Source organism: Bos mutus, chromosome 13, assembly GCF_027580195.1.
Source record: "Bos mutus isolate GX-2022 chromosome 13, NWIPB_WYAK_1.1, whole genome shotgun sequence".
Taxonomy (NCBI): domain Eukaryota; kingdom Metazoa; phylum Chordata; class Mammalia; order Artiodactyla; family Bovidae; genus Bos; species Bos mutus.
In genome coordinates, this window is record NC_091629.1 from 36,957,003 (window position 1) to 36,975,384 (window position 18,382).

Sequence of the window (18,382 nt, forward strand, 5' to 3'; positions counted from 1 at the left end):
AGGGAGGAAAGTCTTGGAGGGCACATCTTTGTGTTGAGTATGTGTCATGGTTAAGAGCTGGCCGTGGGCGCTGGGATTCGGAATAGGATATGGAGGGACCATCCAGAAGCCCTGACAAACAGGTGGCTATGGGGTGAAGGCATAGAACACAGCAAAGACAGCTGTCAGACCTCAGGCAGCCTTGCAGGGAATGTTCCAGGGCAAGTTCTTCTGAGACAGAGGGAGCGGAGCCTGTGGAGGTGGAAGAAGGTCAGGGGCAGGGAAAGGAATTTCTGTCATTGTGGTTTTAGGATGAAAAGACCCAAACAGAGGACTGAAGAAGGATCAAGAGCCAACCGGTGAGATGATGGCACCGCAGGAAGAGTAAGAAAGGAGTATCCCCCCAACCTGCTCTCCTTGGAGCCCAGAGGCAACCAAAGGTGTGGGGACTCCCAATCCGTGTTCTGAGACAGAGAAGTCTCAGGACTTAGAGATAAGCAGTCAGGCCTGAAGAAATGCCTCTCTCCAAATTGGGGGTGGGAGGGTGGGCATTCTTAGTCCTGGTGATGTAGCCCTGAGGACTCAGACTGGACACGTCCCCCTTACTCAAGATCTCTTTCCTATGTGCAGACAACACTGCTAATGCTCCATCTTGTGGGAGGAGCCTCATCTCCACACTTCCTGAACCTGCACAGGATACAAGGGCTTCCTCCTAATCAAACCTGCTGGCAGGGTCAGAGGGGAAGGTCAGAGACAAATAGGAACCATAAACCCTGAGGCCCTAATGGAACCCTCCATCCACTCCTACAAGGAGCTCTCACCACACAGCCAGTGATGGAGAAAAAGACAAAGAAATTGACCCCCTCAAATTAAATGAGGGCTTTCCTCATAGCTTAGTCGGTAAAGACTCTGACTGCAATGCAGGAGACCTGGGTTCAATTCCTGGGTCAGGAAGATCCCCTGGAGAAGGAAACAGCAACCCACTCCAGTATTCTTGCCAGGAGAATCCCATGGACAGAAGAACCTGGCAGGCTAACAGTCCATGGGGTCACAAGAGTCGGACATGACTTAGTGATTAAACCGCCACAAGTTAAATGAAAAACCAGAACCAACAGAAAAACAAGCAGGATACAGAACTGTATGTATAACACAAGAAAAAAAATATGTCAGTGGGAAGGAAATACATTAAAATATTGACAGTTTGTTGTATTAGAGAGGGGGGTTTTTGTTTTCTATTTTCATTTTTTTCCCTGGAATATAGTTATATCATGAGCGAAAGTATGGAAATTGATTCAAAGACAAGATCCCTTCTCTTCCCGAAGAGGTGAGCTCGGGAGAGAAGCCCCAGTGCTCCCTCTGGACAGTCATGAAAGGACAGGAGCGCAGGAACACCATTCAGTTTGAACATGAAACAAAGTGTGTGTCTGTTAAGAGGTTAGGTAGGGGTTGGTGGTGAGGTGGTATCCCCTGAACAGGACTGGGGATGTGAATGTGTGGCTGGCGTTCAGATCTGGTCTGCCCTGAAACCTCCCAGCAGAATCCTTTCCAGCGCTGGACAAGCAGTTGCTCAGACCTCTGGAAAGTTCAGCTCCCATGTGCCGCAGGTGTCTGCAGAGGCACCACCTCCTTAGTCCCAGCCACTGAGATCTCCAAGTAGGATGTCCAACGTCCCCTCCCCTTGTTCACAACTGGGGATACAAAAAGCCCGGAGCCCAGGTGTTGGGGGGGGGCGGGTCCATAAACCTTTATACTTCCTTTCTAAATCCAGGAGTCCATCCCCCACCCAGGCTCCTGCGCAGACTCCTGCAGAGGAGTCAGAGGAGATGGGCGTGGGCGCTGGGTTCCTAGGGACCCCTTGCCTTGGGTAGGACCCGCTAGAAAAACACCTGGCGAACCTGCCCCATCCTCAGTCCCGATCATTCCACCAAGCCGATTGCCCACCTCATGTCTTCCCCACTCTTCAGCCTGCAGCCGCTTCGCCGGCTCCCGCACACCCCCATCCTCCAACTCTGAGGGATTATAGAAAGCAGTAAGGTGGCTGGGTTTTGTGCCTTTCCTGGCAGAGATCCGTGGAACTGGACAAGGAGGGGCACTTAAGCTGCCTGAGAAGGAAGGGTCAGCAATTCCTTGACGACTGGTTGCTGGGGGACTGCGGGGAGCCGGGAGAATTCCTCCTCTTGAGCCATGGACCACTGGGCACGCGAGCGATAGTCAGAAATCAGAGTCGGGACATCCAGGAGTGGAGGCAGAAGCCCCGCCCCGGCTGCCCCCTCCCCCATGCTCTGGAAGAAGCACAGGCGCTCAGGGCAGGGTGGGCGCAAGAGCTTGCTGGGACAGTGCAGAGTTAGGGCTCCGTCCAACCCCTCGCCCCAGCAGTTCAGCAAGCTGAGCGAAGGCGGCACGGAGCCGTCCAACCGGAGCGCGCCGAGTCGCATCCGAACGCTTACCTCTGCGCCGCGGTACTGGCGTCCAGGATGCCCGCGCCCTGCATCCAGGAGCGCACCGAGCCCAGGCCCGCGGGCAGCAGCGGCTCCTCCTTCAGGTTCAGCCCGCCGCGGGGCAGAGCGTCCTGAGCAGGGAACATAAGGGCGCGCAGTCAGTGGGCGCCCTCACCGCCGGGGATCCGATCCCGCCGAGGCTGCCGGGCGTCCTAGCTCCGCGCGCCTAACGGCACCCGGCGACTGCAGGAGTGCAAGCAGCGGCCGTCCCGGCCACTCAGTGCGCGCCAGCCTCCTGGGCGCTCCCTCGGAGAAAGCGGGTCCGCAAGCGCTGTCCCCTCCCCTCCCCGGGTGCGGGGCGGGGAGATGGAGGGATTTCCCCGCGGCCTGAGCTCCAGCGGGCGGACTGCGCGCGGGGCGGGGAGGGCGAGGAGCGGAGCCGGCAGCCGGTCCGCGCAGAGGCGCGCTCTGGCGGCTGCCCAGGGCCGCGGTCGTCGGAGGGGGTGGGGGGCCCGAGGCCCCGGGAACTGTCTCAGGCGAGGCGGGGGCGCGGGGCTGCCCGCCCTTTCCCCTCGCCGCCCCCACCCCCCGCTCGCCCGCCCGCCCGCGGCGCCGGCGCGGGGCGCTGATTACCATCCGGGAGGAGGATGCTGCGGGCGCGGAGCTCGGCGGCGGCGGCGGCGGCGGCAGGAACAGGAGCAGCCGCGCGTCCCGAGGAAAGGCAGGGGCAGCGCTGGGCCAGCAGACACCGCCGGCGCCCCGCGTGCCCCGGCGCCCCGGCCCTGCCGCAGCCCCGGGCGGCAGCACCTGGAGCAGCAGCAGTAGCAGCCCCGCCGACTCCCCCCGGGGGCCGGTTCCCGCGCTGCCCCGCCGCGGCCGCCGCCGCCCGCCGCTCCCCGGGGCCTGGCCGCGGGCCCGGGCCATCCCGCCGCCGCCGCCGCCGCCGCCGCCGCTCCCTGGGGAGCGGGAGCAGAAGGGAGGGAGCGCGGGCGGGAGGAGGGATGGCGGGAGCGGGCGGGCCCAGGGGACTGGGGGCCGGGGGAGGCGGGGGCGGGGCGGCGCGGCCGGCCGAGGGGCGGCCAGGGACGTGACATCATCGGGGGAGGAGCGGCCGGGCCCGGGCCGCCGCGGCGGGGCGGACCCTGGCGAGTCGGTCGCCTACGCTAGGGTCTGCGGCCTGGTCGAGGCCGCGGGAAGGGACTGGAGGGACCAGCGTGGACCCGGGAGGCCCAGGCAAGGAGCACACGGGCCTGCGCGGTGGGGGAGCCCGGCCGAAGCCAGAGGAGCCAGCGGCCCCGCGCTCAGAATCCGCCGCCGCCTCTAGGTCGCCACTGGACTAAGCCCCGGCTTGGTCTCCGCTATCTTCGTCTCCCAAGTGCCCGCCTCACTCGGCGCTGATGCCCAGTTCCTGCACTTGCCGCTCAATTCGACGCCTTCCAGCTTTTACTCTTGATGTTCTTTGCTCTCCCGGGCCGTCCTTCCCGCCTTTCCCCTGACCTCGGTTTCACCTCAGCCTGGGTCTCAAACCTTTTTCCCTTGCTGGGCCCCGGACGGGCAGAACGCAGTCGCTGCACCCGCCACACTTAGTTCAGTCCGTGACTTGCCTAAAACGAAAGCATTCTTGTTTCCAACCTCTGCCTTTCAAACACCTCTTAGGTTTTGATGAGAGTTGGATACTGAGTTAAGATTCATTTCTTCTTGCTCCCCAGCCAGAGAAGTTTCCCTCTTAGATTTCATGCCTCTTAGTTCCCGGCCCAGAAATCATCTCACCCTTGATCCCAGGGCTGAGCCATTTCTACCCTTCTCCCCACATTTTGGCCTGGTGTGTCCTGGCCAAGCTTTAAACAAGCTCAGAAAGAGTCCAGCACTTTCCTGCAAAAGAGCATGGGGGTGGCCTGTCCAGCCTGCTGCTTCATTCAGACACCCCTGGAATATCTCTTTTCTGTCCCAGCTGACTCCCATCCTCTTTTGGGGGGCTTCCAGATGTGCAGTTAGTGGTCCACCCCATAAGGATCCAAATGAGGTCCAGAGCCACTGCTGAGCTTCCTACCACTCTAGGGGCACACCCCTCCCCCTGCACCTCCCTTCCTGACCTCTGTCCTCTACCATCTCTCTCTCTCTCCAGGCTCCCTCACCTGCCAGGGCTGTCACTCCCACTCAGACTTCTCAAGGTCTCAGTTTTTACCCCAGGTGAGATTATCAAAGGTAGTCTCCCCCGAAGATGAATTCTTTTGCCAGTCTTTTTCTCCACCTCCTTCAGTTCAGTTCAGTTCAGTCTCTCAATTGTGTCTGACTCTTTGCGACCCCATGAATTGCAGCACGCCACTGAGCGACTTCACTTTGACTTTTCACTTTCATGCACTGGAGAAGGGAATGGCAACCCACTCCAGTATTCTTGCCTGGAGAATCCCAGGGACAGAGGAGCCTGTTGGGCTGCCGTCTGTAGGGTCGCACAGAGTCGGACACGACTGACGCGACTTAGCAGCAGCAGCAGCAGCACCAGCAGGCCTCCCTGTCCATCACCAACTCCCGGAGTTCACCTTATCTGACTCTAAATCCTTGCTCCTCCCAATGTGGTCCTTCGACCAGCAGCTTCAGCATTAGTGAGAGCTTGTTAGAAATGCAGAATCCTTGCCCAGACCTGCTAAATCAGAACCTACTTTTTACCATGATCCCAGGTGACTGGCATGCACATTACACTTGAGAAGCAGTGCTCTAGAGAAACCCCCAAGGCTGTTCCATACTTGCTCCAACCCTCTCCCCAACCTTCAAACCTGCCTCTGGCTCTAAATTTCCAGCAGACAGCCTACCTGTTATTTACTGGAGAGATTACAGGGAATCTTGGCAGAATCCTGCTGTCTTTCTCAGCTGTCCATGTTTTTCCTCCTTTCTCAGTCTTCTCACCCATCCTTTTCCCCCCACTGTGTCCCAGAGAAGCATGTGGGCTTAGAGACCTCTTTGCTCAGTCCCTTCTTCTGCACCTCCTGATGTTGTTCCATCTGATCTGTCTGATTGTTGATCCTCCTTCTTTCCTCTGCTCAGACCTCCTCATTCTTGAAAGAACCCTCCTTTTGTCCCCGCCTCCTCCTCCTCCAACTTGTGCCCCTCCTGTTTCTAAGAAAGTCCACAGGCACACTCCACCAAGGCTGCCTTGTCAGCACCCAGCAAGCCACTCTTGAAACCCGCATAGTCTGGCTCCCTTCCAGCTCTGCTGCTGTTTGTTCCTCTCTGCCTCAGGCCCTCTGACCCCCATGCAGCACCGAGCTCTGCGCCTGCCTTGTTCACACACTTGAGAAGGCCATCCTGATGACCAAAGCATACCATCTCTCCTCTTATCCCTGGGTGTGCCCCAGCCTGCTGTGTGCTGCTCCCTTCTTCCTTTCTTTCAGAGAACTCAGGCTTTTCCATAGTCTCAGAGGCCATCTTTGAGGAAACTGTGTCCTAGTGTGGGCCTCCATCTGCTTCTGTTGGCCCTGAACACCCATTGGTGAGGACAGAGCTGGCCTTGACCCATGGGGAGGAGGGGCGCTCCTGCTTCCAGGGAGCGACCCTTTCCCAAGTAGATCTGCCCTTGAGCTGGAGTTGGGACTGCTTCATCTCCACGTGCCCAGGCCACACTCATGCCCATTCCCAACAAACCAGCTCTTCATCTGTGGCCCTAGGTGATGAGGGTACCAATTGGACCCAGCAAGTAGAAAGCCACTGGGCAAATTTTGGGTCAGTTTTTGGTGTCAGAATTAGGTATTTCTGCTTTAGATCCAGCAAGTCTGTTTCTTGGAACTCTTTGTTTTTATTTTGTATTACTTATCTTAGTTCCTTTGACAAAATTCTCTGAAACTGTTGTAGCTTCATGAGAAAGGGCTTTGGGGGCCTGTTGTAGCTGTGTTCACAGAGAGCTGGAGGGGTGGTGGTGATGGAAGATGCTGGTCCAAGGCTGCCAGAGAATCTTCCCTTTCAGATTTCATTCCTCTTAGTTTCTGGCCCAGAAATCATCCTGCCCTTGACCCGATGGCTGAGACATTTATGCCCCCTTCCCCACATTCTGGCCTGGTGTGTCCTGGCTGGGCATTGAACAAGCCCAAATTGATAGAGAATGTCTTTCTGGCCCAGGCAGAGGCTCACCATAGACCACCAGCCCAGAGCCTCTGACCTCATCCTTCTCCATCATGGACATTTGTGCTCATCCCACAGGGAGGGCTCTTGTCATGTGCCTGGTGCTAGATAATAAGCAAAGCCTAAAACACAGGCCGTCCTTATGGGTGCCACAGTGTGGTGGTGGGAGATGTGTAAGTCCTCAGTGTCACTCCAGAGTGACCTGAGCTGCTGGAAAAGATGCAGGTGCCAGTACTTGGACCAGCACAAAAGGGCCTGAGCCTGAAAGGGAGAAGCAGTCTTGGGCAGAGGATCAACATCTATAAAGACTAGCAGAGCTGAATGAGTGGGTTTATAGCACTTGCTTCAAAGTAGAAGCTTTTAGCACCTGGAGCATCACGCTTGTGCTTAGGATTCCATGCTGAGGCTCTTGGGCTCTTTCCTGTAGGCGTGGGCCTTAAAACAATATTTTAAAAATCGGCAGAACCCCCTCCTTTCTCTAAAAGTTAGAGTGCAACACCATAGAAAACAAATCCAAAGGGGTGTATTAGGCAGAAGCGCCCTTGGCCAGACTGTGTTGGGCCATAGCGCCCCCTGGAGGCTCCAGAGTGTTAGCTCAGCACTTGGATCCACTTCATATCAACTTCCCTTGCCTGATGGGAATGAAAATATAGGAAGAATGTAAAAACTAAAGCATGCACTAGATATGACTGTTCACATTGTTCTAGGAAGAAACAAAAATGGCTAGGGCCATCACAAAAGGCTTCCTGGTGGGCATGCCCCAGCTCTTAGCCTTACTGTCTTTTGTCTCCTGAGGTCTCTTCAGCTGCTCTAGGGAAACCTGCACTACAGGTGTTATTTGACCTCAAGATGATTCATCATCCTATTGCCCACATTGAGGCTGAGTTACTCAGTCTTATATAATGATACAAGTACTGGTGGTCACTTGGTCAGGAGTGTTGTACTCCCACCTTCATTCAGTCTCTGGGCTGGAGCAAAGGCTGTGTGTCCCCTCAATATTCCAAGTTGTCCACATCCTTTCCAAACACAAACCATCTCGAAGACAACCAGTCTCAATTTCAGTCCCCATTGAGGAAGAGGAATGGAACCATTCTCCTGTGGAGCAAGATCTCCACAGGGCTGACCCTTTGTTCACACTCCATCTTTCAGAGAAGGTTCAGGAACTAACTGCAGGTTTCTCACCTAAAGCTGTAATATCACCAGCAGTATCCCTGAAGGGCTGCCCCTTAGCTACCCACAAGCAGTGGTGGAAAATTTGAAATGATAGTGTGTATATATATATATATATATATATATATATATATATATATATTGCCCTTGCCCCGCCCCCTGCCCCCCGCAATTGTATGAGCTTCAGTCAGCAGGGACGAAGGCTACTAAATCTTCCCTTAGGATCTGGATTTGAGTAGGAACAGTTAGGTACTCACATACTCAGTCTCATACTATTCCTCTTTGGCCCTGACTCATCTTGACCGCTTCTTCACCCCCAAAACATCTGCCACACTCTTTGAACCCTTCTTTCTAATTAGCCAATTTCCTCATATTCTCAACATTTCTTTAAATGGTTTCTCTCATCTCTAGCCTTAACTGAAACCTGATGTCACCTGTTATAGACTGTATGTTTATGTCCCTTGGAAATTCATATGTTGGAGCCCTAGCTTCCAATGTGACTAGATTCAGAGACAGGCCCTGTGAGGAGAGGATAAAGGTCAAATGATGGTCAAAGGTCAAAGGATGGTCCTGACTTGATAGGACTGTGTCATTATAAGAAGAGGAAGAAATAACAGAGTTTTCTGCCTCATGTGAGGATACAGCAAGGAAGCAGTCATTTGCAAGCCAGGAAGAGAGTCATCATGTTATCAGATTGAACTCAGATTTGCTCTCCTGGTGTGAAGCAAAGCAAATCTACTGACATTTGAGTGTGGTGATGGAAAGTACAGCCTTTATTGGAGAATGGGTAGCTAATGCTCAAAAGACCCAAACTCCTTAACGTTTTTTAGGGAAGAGGTTTTAAAGGCAACATTGGGGTGAGGGTTGCAAGGTGCGTGATGTGCTCATGGAAATTCTTCTGATTGGTTAGTGGTGAGGTAGCAGGATGTTTCAAGAATCTTTGTCATTTATCTCCTGATTCTAACAAGTCTGAGGTCTTTATGCTTGTGGTCAGCAGTTTCTGTTGGGAGGGGGGTGTAAAACAACTTGAGTAAAACAACTCAAGAATATGTGTCAGATTGTTATCTTTACCCCTTGAGAAGCAACTAGGGGTCCTGTGCCTGTTTTACAGCTGAACTATTGCTTAAGTTATTACTTTTCTTGTTTGACTGATTTTCCTTTATTCTCTGCATTCCCTCACTTCTCTGACTAGTAACTATGTGAGTCTGCTCCTTGGAATTCAGGGAAGGCCTAGGTGACTAAAACCCTCTTCTTTTTCTTATTTTTTTTTTTTTTTTACAAACAGGAACAGGGGAACACAGAGCAATCTGCCACTGGGGAGGCTTTGTAGGCTCCTGCTCAGTTTCACTGGAGAAGGCAATGGCACCCCACTCCAGTACCCTTGCCTGGAAAATCCCATGGATGGAGGAGCCTGGTAGGCTGCAGTCCATGGGGTTGCTAAGAGTCGGACACGACTGAGCCACTTCACTTTGACTTTTCACTTTCATGCATTGGAGAAGGAAATGGCAACCCACTCCAGTATTCTTGCCTAGAGAATCCCAGGGATTGGGGAGCTTGGTGGGCTGCCGTCTATGTGGTCGCACAGAGTCAGACACGACTGAAGCGACTTAGCAGCAGCAGCAGCAGCAGCTCAGTTTCACTCACCAGAAACTGAATTGACTAGTGCCTTGATCCTGAGCTTCCTAGCCTCCAGCACTGTAAGAAAATAAATCTCTTTGGTTAAGCCACCGAGTCTTTGGTATTTTCTTATGGCAGCCTGAGCAGACTAAAGCAACACCCTAAGACACCCTTTCTTCTAAAGGCCCTTTCTGGCAGCTACTGTTTATTCTTTCACCTCACTACATGTAACTACTTGGAATTTGACTTTGCCCCACTTTCAAGCTAATTGATTTACCTGTTACCATTTCATGAATTCTGGTAGAAGACATGAGATTCCTGGATCAGAGACAAAGAACAGCAAAGTACTCAAAGCACAGCAAGTAGCAAAAGCATTGTTTTCATCAGTTTCTCTTGCTCCCACTCCCAAGTCCCATAGGAACAATGTGAAGGAGCCCTGTGGATGCCCTGCATACAGTGGGTTTGTTTTGCATTTGAGGAACAGGAGAATGGGGAACCCACTTCTTTTATAGAAGACAATAAGCAAGCTCTTTGTCCTGGAGAGAGAGATTGCTTTATTCCTCAAGATTGCTGTCTGCACACACACCCTGAGAAATAGTGCAGGCAGAGTGCTCAAGACCTTATATTCTTTGCATGCCCCATAAAAATGTGCAGTGATGCACAAGGTCTATGGCATCTAAACTCTCTCAACAATTGACCTACACATTGTTGGCTGAACTTGACTATTTACGTGAATATACCACTCCATTCACCACTCTCATTAATCTGATTAAATAGAGACTGAGACCAAATCTGCTCAATCTGTCTCAATCAGAATTTAATTAAGGCTACTATCAATAGACCTGGAGAAGCAAATGGTAACCCACCCCAGTATTCTTGCCTGGAGAATCCTGTGGACAGAGGAACTTGGCAGGCTACAGTCCATAGGGTCACAAAGAGTCAGACATGACTGAAGTGACTTAGCATGCACGCACACACTATCAACAGAAACTCAAGAGACTTCCCTGGAGGTCCAGTGGTTAGAAGTCCTCCTGCCAATGCAGTGGGACATGGGTTTGATCCCCGGTCTGGGAAGATCCCACATGCCTTGGAGCAACTCAGCTCATGCACCACAATTACTGAGCCCACATACCTAGAGCCTGTGCTCTGCAATAAGAGAAATCATCACAATGAGATGTCCAAGTGCCGCAACGAAGAGTGGCCCCCATTTGCTTCAACTAGTGAAAGCCTCAACATGGCAACAAAGACTGAGCATGTAGCAGTAGGGTGTGTGGACCAAAAGGAGATGAAGGAAGTAGTCAGAAGTGTTTTGAGTTTGTTTATTTTTAATTAATTAATTTTTTATTGAAGGATAATTGCTTTACAGAATTTTGTTGTATTGTGTCAAACCTCAACATGAATCAGCCATAGGTATACATATATCCCCTCCCTTTTGAACCTCCCTCCCATTTCCCTCCCCATCCCATCCCTCTAGGCTGATGCAAAGCCCCTGTTTGAGTTTCCTGAGCCATACAGCAAATTCCCATTGGCTGTCCATTTTATATATGGTAAGGTAAGTTTCCATGTTTCTCTTTCTATACATCTCACCCTCTCCTCCCCTCTTCCCATGTCCATAAGTCTAGTCTCTATGTCTGTTTCTCCATTTTTGCCCTGTAAATAAATTCTTCAATACCATTTTTCTAGATTCTGTATATATGCATTAGAATATATTTATCTTTCTGTTTATGACTTACTTCACTCTATGTAATAGGTTCTAGGTTCATCCACCTCATTAGAACTGACTCAAATGTATTCCTTTTTATGGCTGAGTAGTATTCCGTTGTGTATATGTACTGCAACTTCCTTATCCATTCATTTATTAATGGACATCTAGGTTGCTTCCATGTTCTAGCTATTGTAAATAGTGCTGCAATGAACACGGGGATACATGTGTCTTTTTAAATTTTGGTTTCCTCATGGTATATGCCTAGGAGTGGGATTGCTTTGTCATATGGTAGTTTTATTCCTTTTTTTTTTAAGGAATCTGCATACCATCTTCCATAGTGTCTGTATCAATTTACATTCCCACCAACAGTGCAAGAGCATTCCATTTTCTCCATACCCTCTCCTGCATTTATTGTTTGTAGACTTTTTGATGAGGGCCATTCTGACCAGTATGAGGTGATATCTCATTGTAGTTTTGATTTGCATTTCTTTAATAATGAGCGATGTTGAGCATCTTTTTGTGTGTTTGTTAGACATCTGTATATCTTTTTTAGAGAAATGTCTGTTTAGGTCTTTTCCCCACTTTTTGATTAGTTTGTTTGTTTTTCTGGTATTGAGTTGTATGAGCTGCTTGTATATTTTGGAAACTAATCTTTTGTCAGTTGTTTCATTTGCTATTATTTTCTCCCATTCTGAGGGTTGTCTTTTCACCTTGCCTATAGTTTCCTTTGCTGTGCAAAAGCTCTTCAGTTTAATCAGGTCCCACTTGTTTACTTTTGTTTTTATTTCCATTACTCTAGGAGGTGGATCATAGAGGATCTTGCTTTGATTTATGTCATCGAGTGTTCTGCCTATTTTCCTCCAAGAGTTTTATAGTTTTTGGTCTTACATTTAGGTCTTTAATCCATTTTGAGTTTATCTTTGTGTATGGTGTTAGGAAGTGTTCTAATTTCATTCTTTTACATGTAGTTGTCCAGTTTTCCCAGCACCATTTATTGAAGAGGCTATCTTTGCCCCATTGTATATTCTTGCCTCCTTTGTCAAAAATAAGGTACCCATAGGTGCATGGGTTTATTTCTGGGCTTTCTGTCTTGTTCCATTAGTCTCTATTTCTTTTTTTCTTTCTTTTTTTTTTTTTTGGTGCCAGTGCCATACTGTCTTGATGACTGTAGCTTTGTAGTATAATCTGAAGCCAGGAAGGTTGATTCTTGCAGCTCCATTCTTCTTTCTCAAGACTGCTTTGGCTATTCGGGGTATTTTGTGTTTCCACATGAATTGTGGAATTTTTGTTCTAGTTCTGTGAAAAATGCCATTGGCAATTTGATAGGGATCACATTGAATCTGTAGATTGCATTTGATAGTATAGTCATTTTTACAATATTGATTCTTCCTACCCAGGAACATGGAATATCTCTCCATCTATTTATGTCAACTTTGATTTCTCTTATTGGTGTCTTATAATTTTCTGTGTACAGTTCTTTTGTCTCCTTCAGTTCAGTTCAGTTCATTTCAGTTCAGTCACTCAGTTGTGTCCGACTCTTTGTGACCCCATGAATCGCAGCATGCCAGGCCTCCCTGTCCATCACCAACTCCAGGAGTTCACTCAGACTCACATCCATCGAGTCAGTGATGCCCTCCAGCCATCTCATCCTCTGTCGTCCCCTTCTCCTCCTGCCCCCAATCCCTCCCAGCATCAGAGTCTTTTCCAATGAGTCAACTCTTTGCATGAGGTGGCCAAAGTACTGGAGTTTCAGCTTTAGCATCATTCCTTCCAAAGAAATCCCAGGGCTGATCTCCTTCAGAATGGACTGGTTGGATCTCCTTGGAGTCCAAGGGACTCTCAAGAGTCTTCTCCAACACCACAGTTCAAAAGCATCAATTCTTCGGCGCTCAGCCTTCTTCACTTGTCTCCTTAGGTAAGTTTATTCCTAGATATTTAATTCTTTGTTGCAATGATGAATGGGATTGATTCCTTAATTTCTCTTTCTCATTTTTCACTGTTAGCATATAGAAATGTAGGTGATTTCTGTGTATTTGATTTTGTATCCTGAAACTTTGCTAAATTCACTGATTAGCTCTAGTAATTTTCTGATACTATCTTTAGGGTTTTCTGTGTACAGTATCATGTCATCTGCAAACAGTGAGAGCTTTACTTCTTCTTTTCCAATCTGGATTCCTTTTATTTCTTTTTCTTCTCTTATTGCTGTAGCTAGGACTTCCAGAACTATGTTGAATAATAGTGGCAAAAGTGGACACCCTTGTCTTGTTCCTGATCTTAAGGGAAATGCTTTCAGTTTTTCACCATTGAGAATAATGTTTACTGTAGGCTTATCATATATGGCCTTTACTATGTTGAGGTAGGCTCCTTCTATGCCCATTTTTTTTAAGAGTTTTAATCATAAATGGGTGCTGAATTTTGTCAAAGGCCTTTTCTGCATCTATTGAAATTATCATATGGTTTTTATCTTTCAATTTGTTAATATGGTATATCACATTGATTGATTTGTGTATATTGAATAATCCTTGCATCCCTGGAATAAACCGAACTTGATCATGGTGTATGAGCTTTTTGATGTGTTGCTGAATTCTGTTTGCTGAAATTTTGTTGAGGATTTTTGCTTCTATGTTCATCAGTGATATTGGCGTGTAGTTTTCTTTTTTTTGTGTTGTCTTTGTCTGGTTTTGGTATCAGGGTGATGGTGGCCTCGTGGAATGAGTTTGGAAGTGTTCCTTTCTCTACAATCTTTTGAAAGAGTTTTAGAAGGATAGGCATTAGCTCTTCTCTAAATGTTTGATAGAGTTCTCCTGTGAAGCCATCTGGTCCTGGGCTTTTGTTTTTTGGGAGATTTTTGATCACAGCTTCAATTTCAGTGCTTGTAATTGGGTTGTTCATAATTTCTATTTCTTCCTGGTTCAGTCTTGGAAGATTGAACTTTTCTAAGGATCTGTCCATTTCTTTCAGGTTACCTATTTTACTGCCATATAGTTGTTCATAATAGTCTCTTACAATCCTTTGTATTTCTGCAACGTCTGTTGTAACCTCTCCATTTTCACTTCTAATTTTGTTAATTTGATTCTTCTCTCTTTCTTTCTTCATGAGTCTGGCTAAAGGTTTGTCAATTTTGTTTATCTTCTCCAAGAATCAGGTTTTAGTTTGATTAATCTTTACTACTGTTTCTTTCATTTTTTTTTCATTTATTTCTGCTCCAATCTTTATGATTTCTTTCCTTCTATTAATTTTGGGGTTTTTTGGTTCTTCTTTTTCCAGTTGTTTTAGGTATAAAATTAGGTGTCTATTCAATGTTTTTCTTGTTTCTTGAGGTAGGATTATATTGCTATAAACATCCCTCTTAGAAGTGCTTTTGCTGCATCGCATAGGTTTTGATTGAGTATATTTTTGAGGAGGCCATTCCAGTGCTCAGTAATACAGGACACTGGCAGATCGTAGTGAGTATGGCATAGCCATTGGATACTTGACTATTGGCTCATTGTTGGGCGGCTTTTGCAACAAAGTGTGCATTGTTGCTAGGCAGTGGATGACCTGAAAGTCAAAAACAACATGGCTTAGTTACAAGGGCTACAATGGTGAGGCCATAGTCTCCTAATCAAACTATAACAGCAACACTGTAACTTGAAAATGTGCCCCAGAGTAGTGAGGCACCAGTGGTAGTCCAGAGGAGGGGTCAAAGGTCTGGGATAGTCAGTCATTCAGGAGTAGGGGGAACAATGCCCTGTGCAGTGTCGCCTCTTTACTATAAGACAAACAGCTTAACTTTTGAGAGGTGTCACAAGTCTGTTTGAAGTGGTGCTTTCTGCATCAGAAACATATAGTTCTTTACTTTGTGCCCCATTCATGCTGGTGGATGTGTTGCCACATCTGGTGCAATGATGGATCCAGGCAGTCATGGTGGTTATATGGGTGGTACAGGCTGGATCAGCAGCATGATTTAAGTTGATCTTATTAAAGAAGGGCCCTTAACCATGGGCATCTCCGTGAGAGCCAGATTATCTGGTTGGCAGCTGAATTTGTTGCCACAGTTTGTAGTTCCAAAGAGAATGTCTTCAACTTGCCAGTTTTGCAGACAAGACAGTTAGGCCATTGGCAACTACAAAAGGCAGTAAAAATGTACTAAGTTTCAACAGGGGAGGTATGGCCAGAACTATGAGCACTGCCTTGAGTGATGCCCATTGAACAGAATGACTATGCCTGGTTCTGATTCTGCATAGCTGGTGCTGAGGTTGAATATGGACATCGCTGGTGTCAGCTGAAACACCAATGAACCAAGCAGGCACTTAGCAGATCCTCTGTGAATTGAGGGCCCCGTTGAGCTAGCACTTATGCTCTGGGTGATGAAGTGAGGAATAAAGTTTTCCCCAAAGGGATTACTGCCACCCTTTCATGTAAAACCCAGATAATGTTAGAACTAGGTCAGGTATGCTCCTAAATACAGCAAATCTCCTACATACAAATGAGTTCCATTCTGATAGCACATTCACAAGTCCAATTTGTTTGTAAATCCAACAGCATTAGCCTTGGTAACCAACTAACACAATGCACGATATAATACCATACTGTATTACTGTAATGTAATACCATTACTGTACCACACGTAAGAGGTTTATAATACTTTTCACACAAATAATACATAAAAGAACAAACACAGAAAATAAAGAAAATATTTTGAATCATAGTACAGTACCTTGAAAGGTACAAAGTGTTAGTCACTCAGTCGTGTCTGACTCTTTGTGACCCCATGGACAGTAGCCCACCAGGTTCCTCTATCCATGGAATTCTCCAGGCAAGAATACTGGAGTAGGTTGCCATTTCCTTCTCCAGAATATCTTCCCAATCCAGGGATTGAACCTGAGTCTCCCTCATTGCAAGGAGAATCTTTACCGACTGAGCCACCAGGGAAAATCTTGAAAGGCACAGTAGTAGAGTATAACAGTTGGCACACAGTGGCTGGCATCAAGTGAACAGGCAAGAAGACTTACTGACTGGAGGAGGGAGAGAAGGTGGTAGAGCTGAAGAGGGCAAGATGCAATCTCACTCATACCTGATATTGACGGCACAGGTTTGGGTTCTTTGCTGGATTCAGTTCAATCTACCCTCTTGAAAAAATGATCCAGGGATATCTGGGTAGTAGCTCTTTTTTTTCTCTTCATAGATGACCCTTTAACACTGGATTGCATTCTGAATGGCTGCTGCAACCTTCATGTACCATTCTGCATTTGGGTCCGGTGCCTCAAAAATTAACAGTGTCTTTTCAAATGAAGAAAATCCCCTTGCCATTTCCTGCATCATGCATCTCTTTGGTTCTTCAGTTACTTCTTCTTTCTCTTGTCTCTCTTCATTCTTTCTTTAGGCCTCCTATTCCATCAGGTCTTCATTAGCAAGCTCCTCAGGCTGCACACAAGGAGTTTAATGAAGTCATCTCCTCTTGAAGACCTAGCTCCAGCTTCTTGCTGAAGGTCACTAAGTTGCTGAAGACCTCTTTTGACTCCTCATCCACCTTCTCAAATCCACAAAAATTGTGAACAAACTTTGTGCAAAGGTTCTTCCAAACCCCAGTCATGGTGATGGTTGTAACCTCATGCTAAGCAAAGTCGATTTTGTTTATGGCCTTGTAGATGCTATAGTTCTTCCAAATTGTCACAAAGTTGTTCCTCATTTATCACTCACCCTTACTGCTTGATGAAAAGTGTGACATAAATTATATTTCTTGAAAGTCCCTATAACTCCTTGATCCCTCGGTTGGATGAGCCACACTGTATTCAGTGGCAGATGCACTACTTCAACATCGGGATGAAAGTCATCCGTGAATGGGGGTGGCTCAGAGCATTGTTGAGTAGCAAAAGAATGTTGAATGGGATGTCCTTCTCCAAGTAATATTTCCGTACCCCAGGGATAATATCCCGGAAAATAGGATAAAGTCCTGAAAAAACCAGTCCAGAAAAAATGGCCTGTGTAACCCAGGCTTTGGCATTACTCTTCCACACAATAGGAAGTGCTCTTGAGTTGTCTGAAGGATGAAGGAAGAGCAACTTCAGCTTCATATCCCCAGCAGCATTGCCACCAAACAACAGAGTTAGCCTATCCTTTACTGCTTTAGAGCCTGGCATCATCTTTTCCTCCTTCCTTACTGATGTAACTTCAGTCTGGCATCCTCTTCCAGGACAGTCCCGTCTCATTCACATTAAAAGCTGGTCGGATAAACACATACCTTCATCAGTAATTTCTCAAAGTGTTTCAGGAAATTCCTAGGCAGTTACCATATCTGCACTTGCTACCTTGCTACTTACTTATGGTTGGCTCTAGCCTTGAACTGGTGAGAACAGTCATGGCTGGCAGGAATAGATGTGCACTATGATTCTTCACCATGATTCTTCTCCAGATCTTCATAAAATCTTTTAGCTTTCTCTTGAATCAGCATTAAGCTGAGCAGGACTCGACACAGATGCTTATCCTGCATCCACACACCGAGAAGTTTCTCCATTTCCTTCATCACTTCCACACTTCTTCAATATTATTGTTGACAGCATTAGCACAGCAGACTTCACATGTTCCATGATCTTGTCCCTGTTCTTTAGGACTGTGCCAATGGTTGAATGATTCATGTTATAAGAATTAGCAGTGTCTACCATCTCTTTGCCTTGCTCCATTCTCAATTATTTTCACTTTTGTTTCCTTTGTTATTGCTTGGCACTTCTTAGCAGCACCAGCTACATCACTGCTGATTTTACACTTGCTTTTGGGCATCCTGGCCTTGAAATACAGATATTGTCCTACTGTACTCTATTCAGTACTGTGCAGTAAAGTACACAAAGGCACAGCCACTCATAGAGGATACCTGCATGTGACAGTGTACACCAGACCCCTGATTGTACATAGAGTGCATATTTGCATGTTTGAAAGTTTGCAATATGAAGGTTTGTATGTAGGGGACTTACTATAGAGCATTTCCATTTGACGAGCAAGGCCTTTGACTAAAACAAACTGTGGAAAATTCTTCAGAAGATGGGAATACCAGACCACCTGACCTGCCTCCTGAGAAATCTGTGTGCAGGTCAAGAAGCAACAGTTAGAACCAGACAGGAAACAACGGACTGGTCCCAAATTGGAAAAGGAGTACATTAAGGCTGTATATTGTCACCCTGCTTATTTAACTTAAATGCAGAATACATTGAAATGCCAGGCAGGTTGACGCACAAGCTGGAATCAAGATTGCTAGGGGAAATATCAATAACCTCAGATATGCAGATGATACTGCCCTTATGGAAGAAAGTGAAGAGGAGCTAAAGAGCCTCTTGATGAAAGTGAAAGAGAAGAGTGAAAAAGTTGGCTTAAAATTCAACATTCA

At 47.5% G+C, this 18,382-nt stretch overlaps 1 protein-coding gene across 9 annotated transcripts in view; it reads right to left on the reverse strand.

The window, feature by feature from the left end:
- The window catches only part of EBF4 (EBF family member 4), a 59,674-nt gene extending 54,290 nt beyond the window's left edge, over positions 1–5,384 (reverse strand). For 3 of the 9 annotated variants that reach the window (XR_011466523.1, XM_070381329.1, XM_070381327.1), the window contains exons 1-2: positions 3,051–3,420; positions 2,427–2,548 (exon numbers count right to left, since the gene is read on the reverse strand). Coding sequence is in view for 6 of the 9 variants with exons in the window: in XM_070381329.1 (XP_070237430.1) it covers positions 2,427–2,548; positions 3,051–3,341 (413 nt within the window). In the remaining 3 variants the exon portion in view is untranslated. Of the gene's footprint in view, positions 1–2,426; positions 2,579–3,050; positions 3,421–5,227 lie in introns of those variants that run through there. The other 6 variants (XR_011466522.1, XM_070381328.1, XM_070381332.1 and 3 more) reach the window with 5 other exon arrangements.
- Between the last annotated feature and the right edge of the window lie 12,998 nt (positions 5,385–18,382).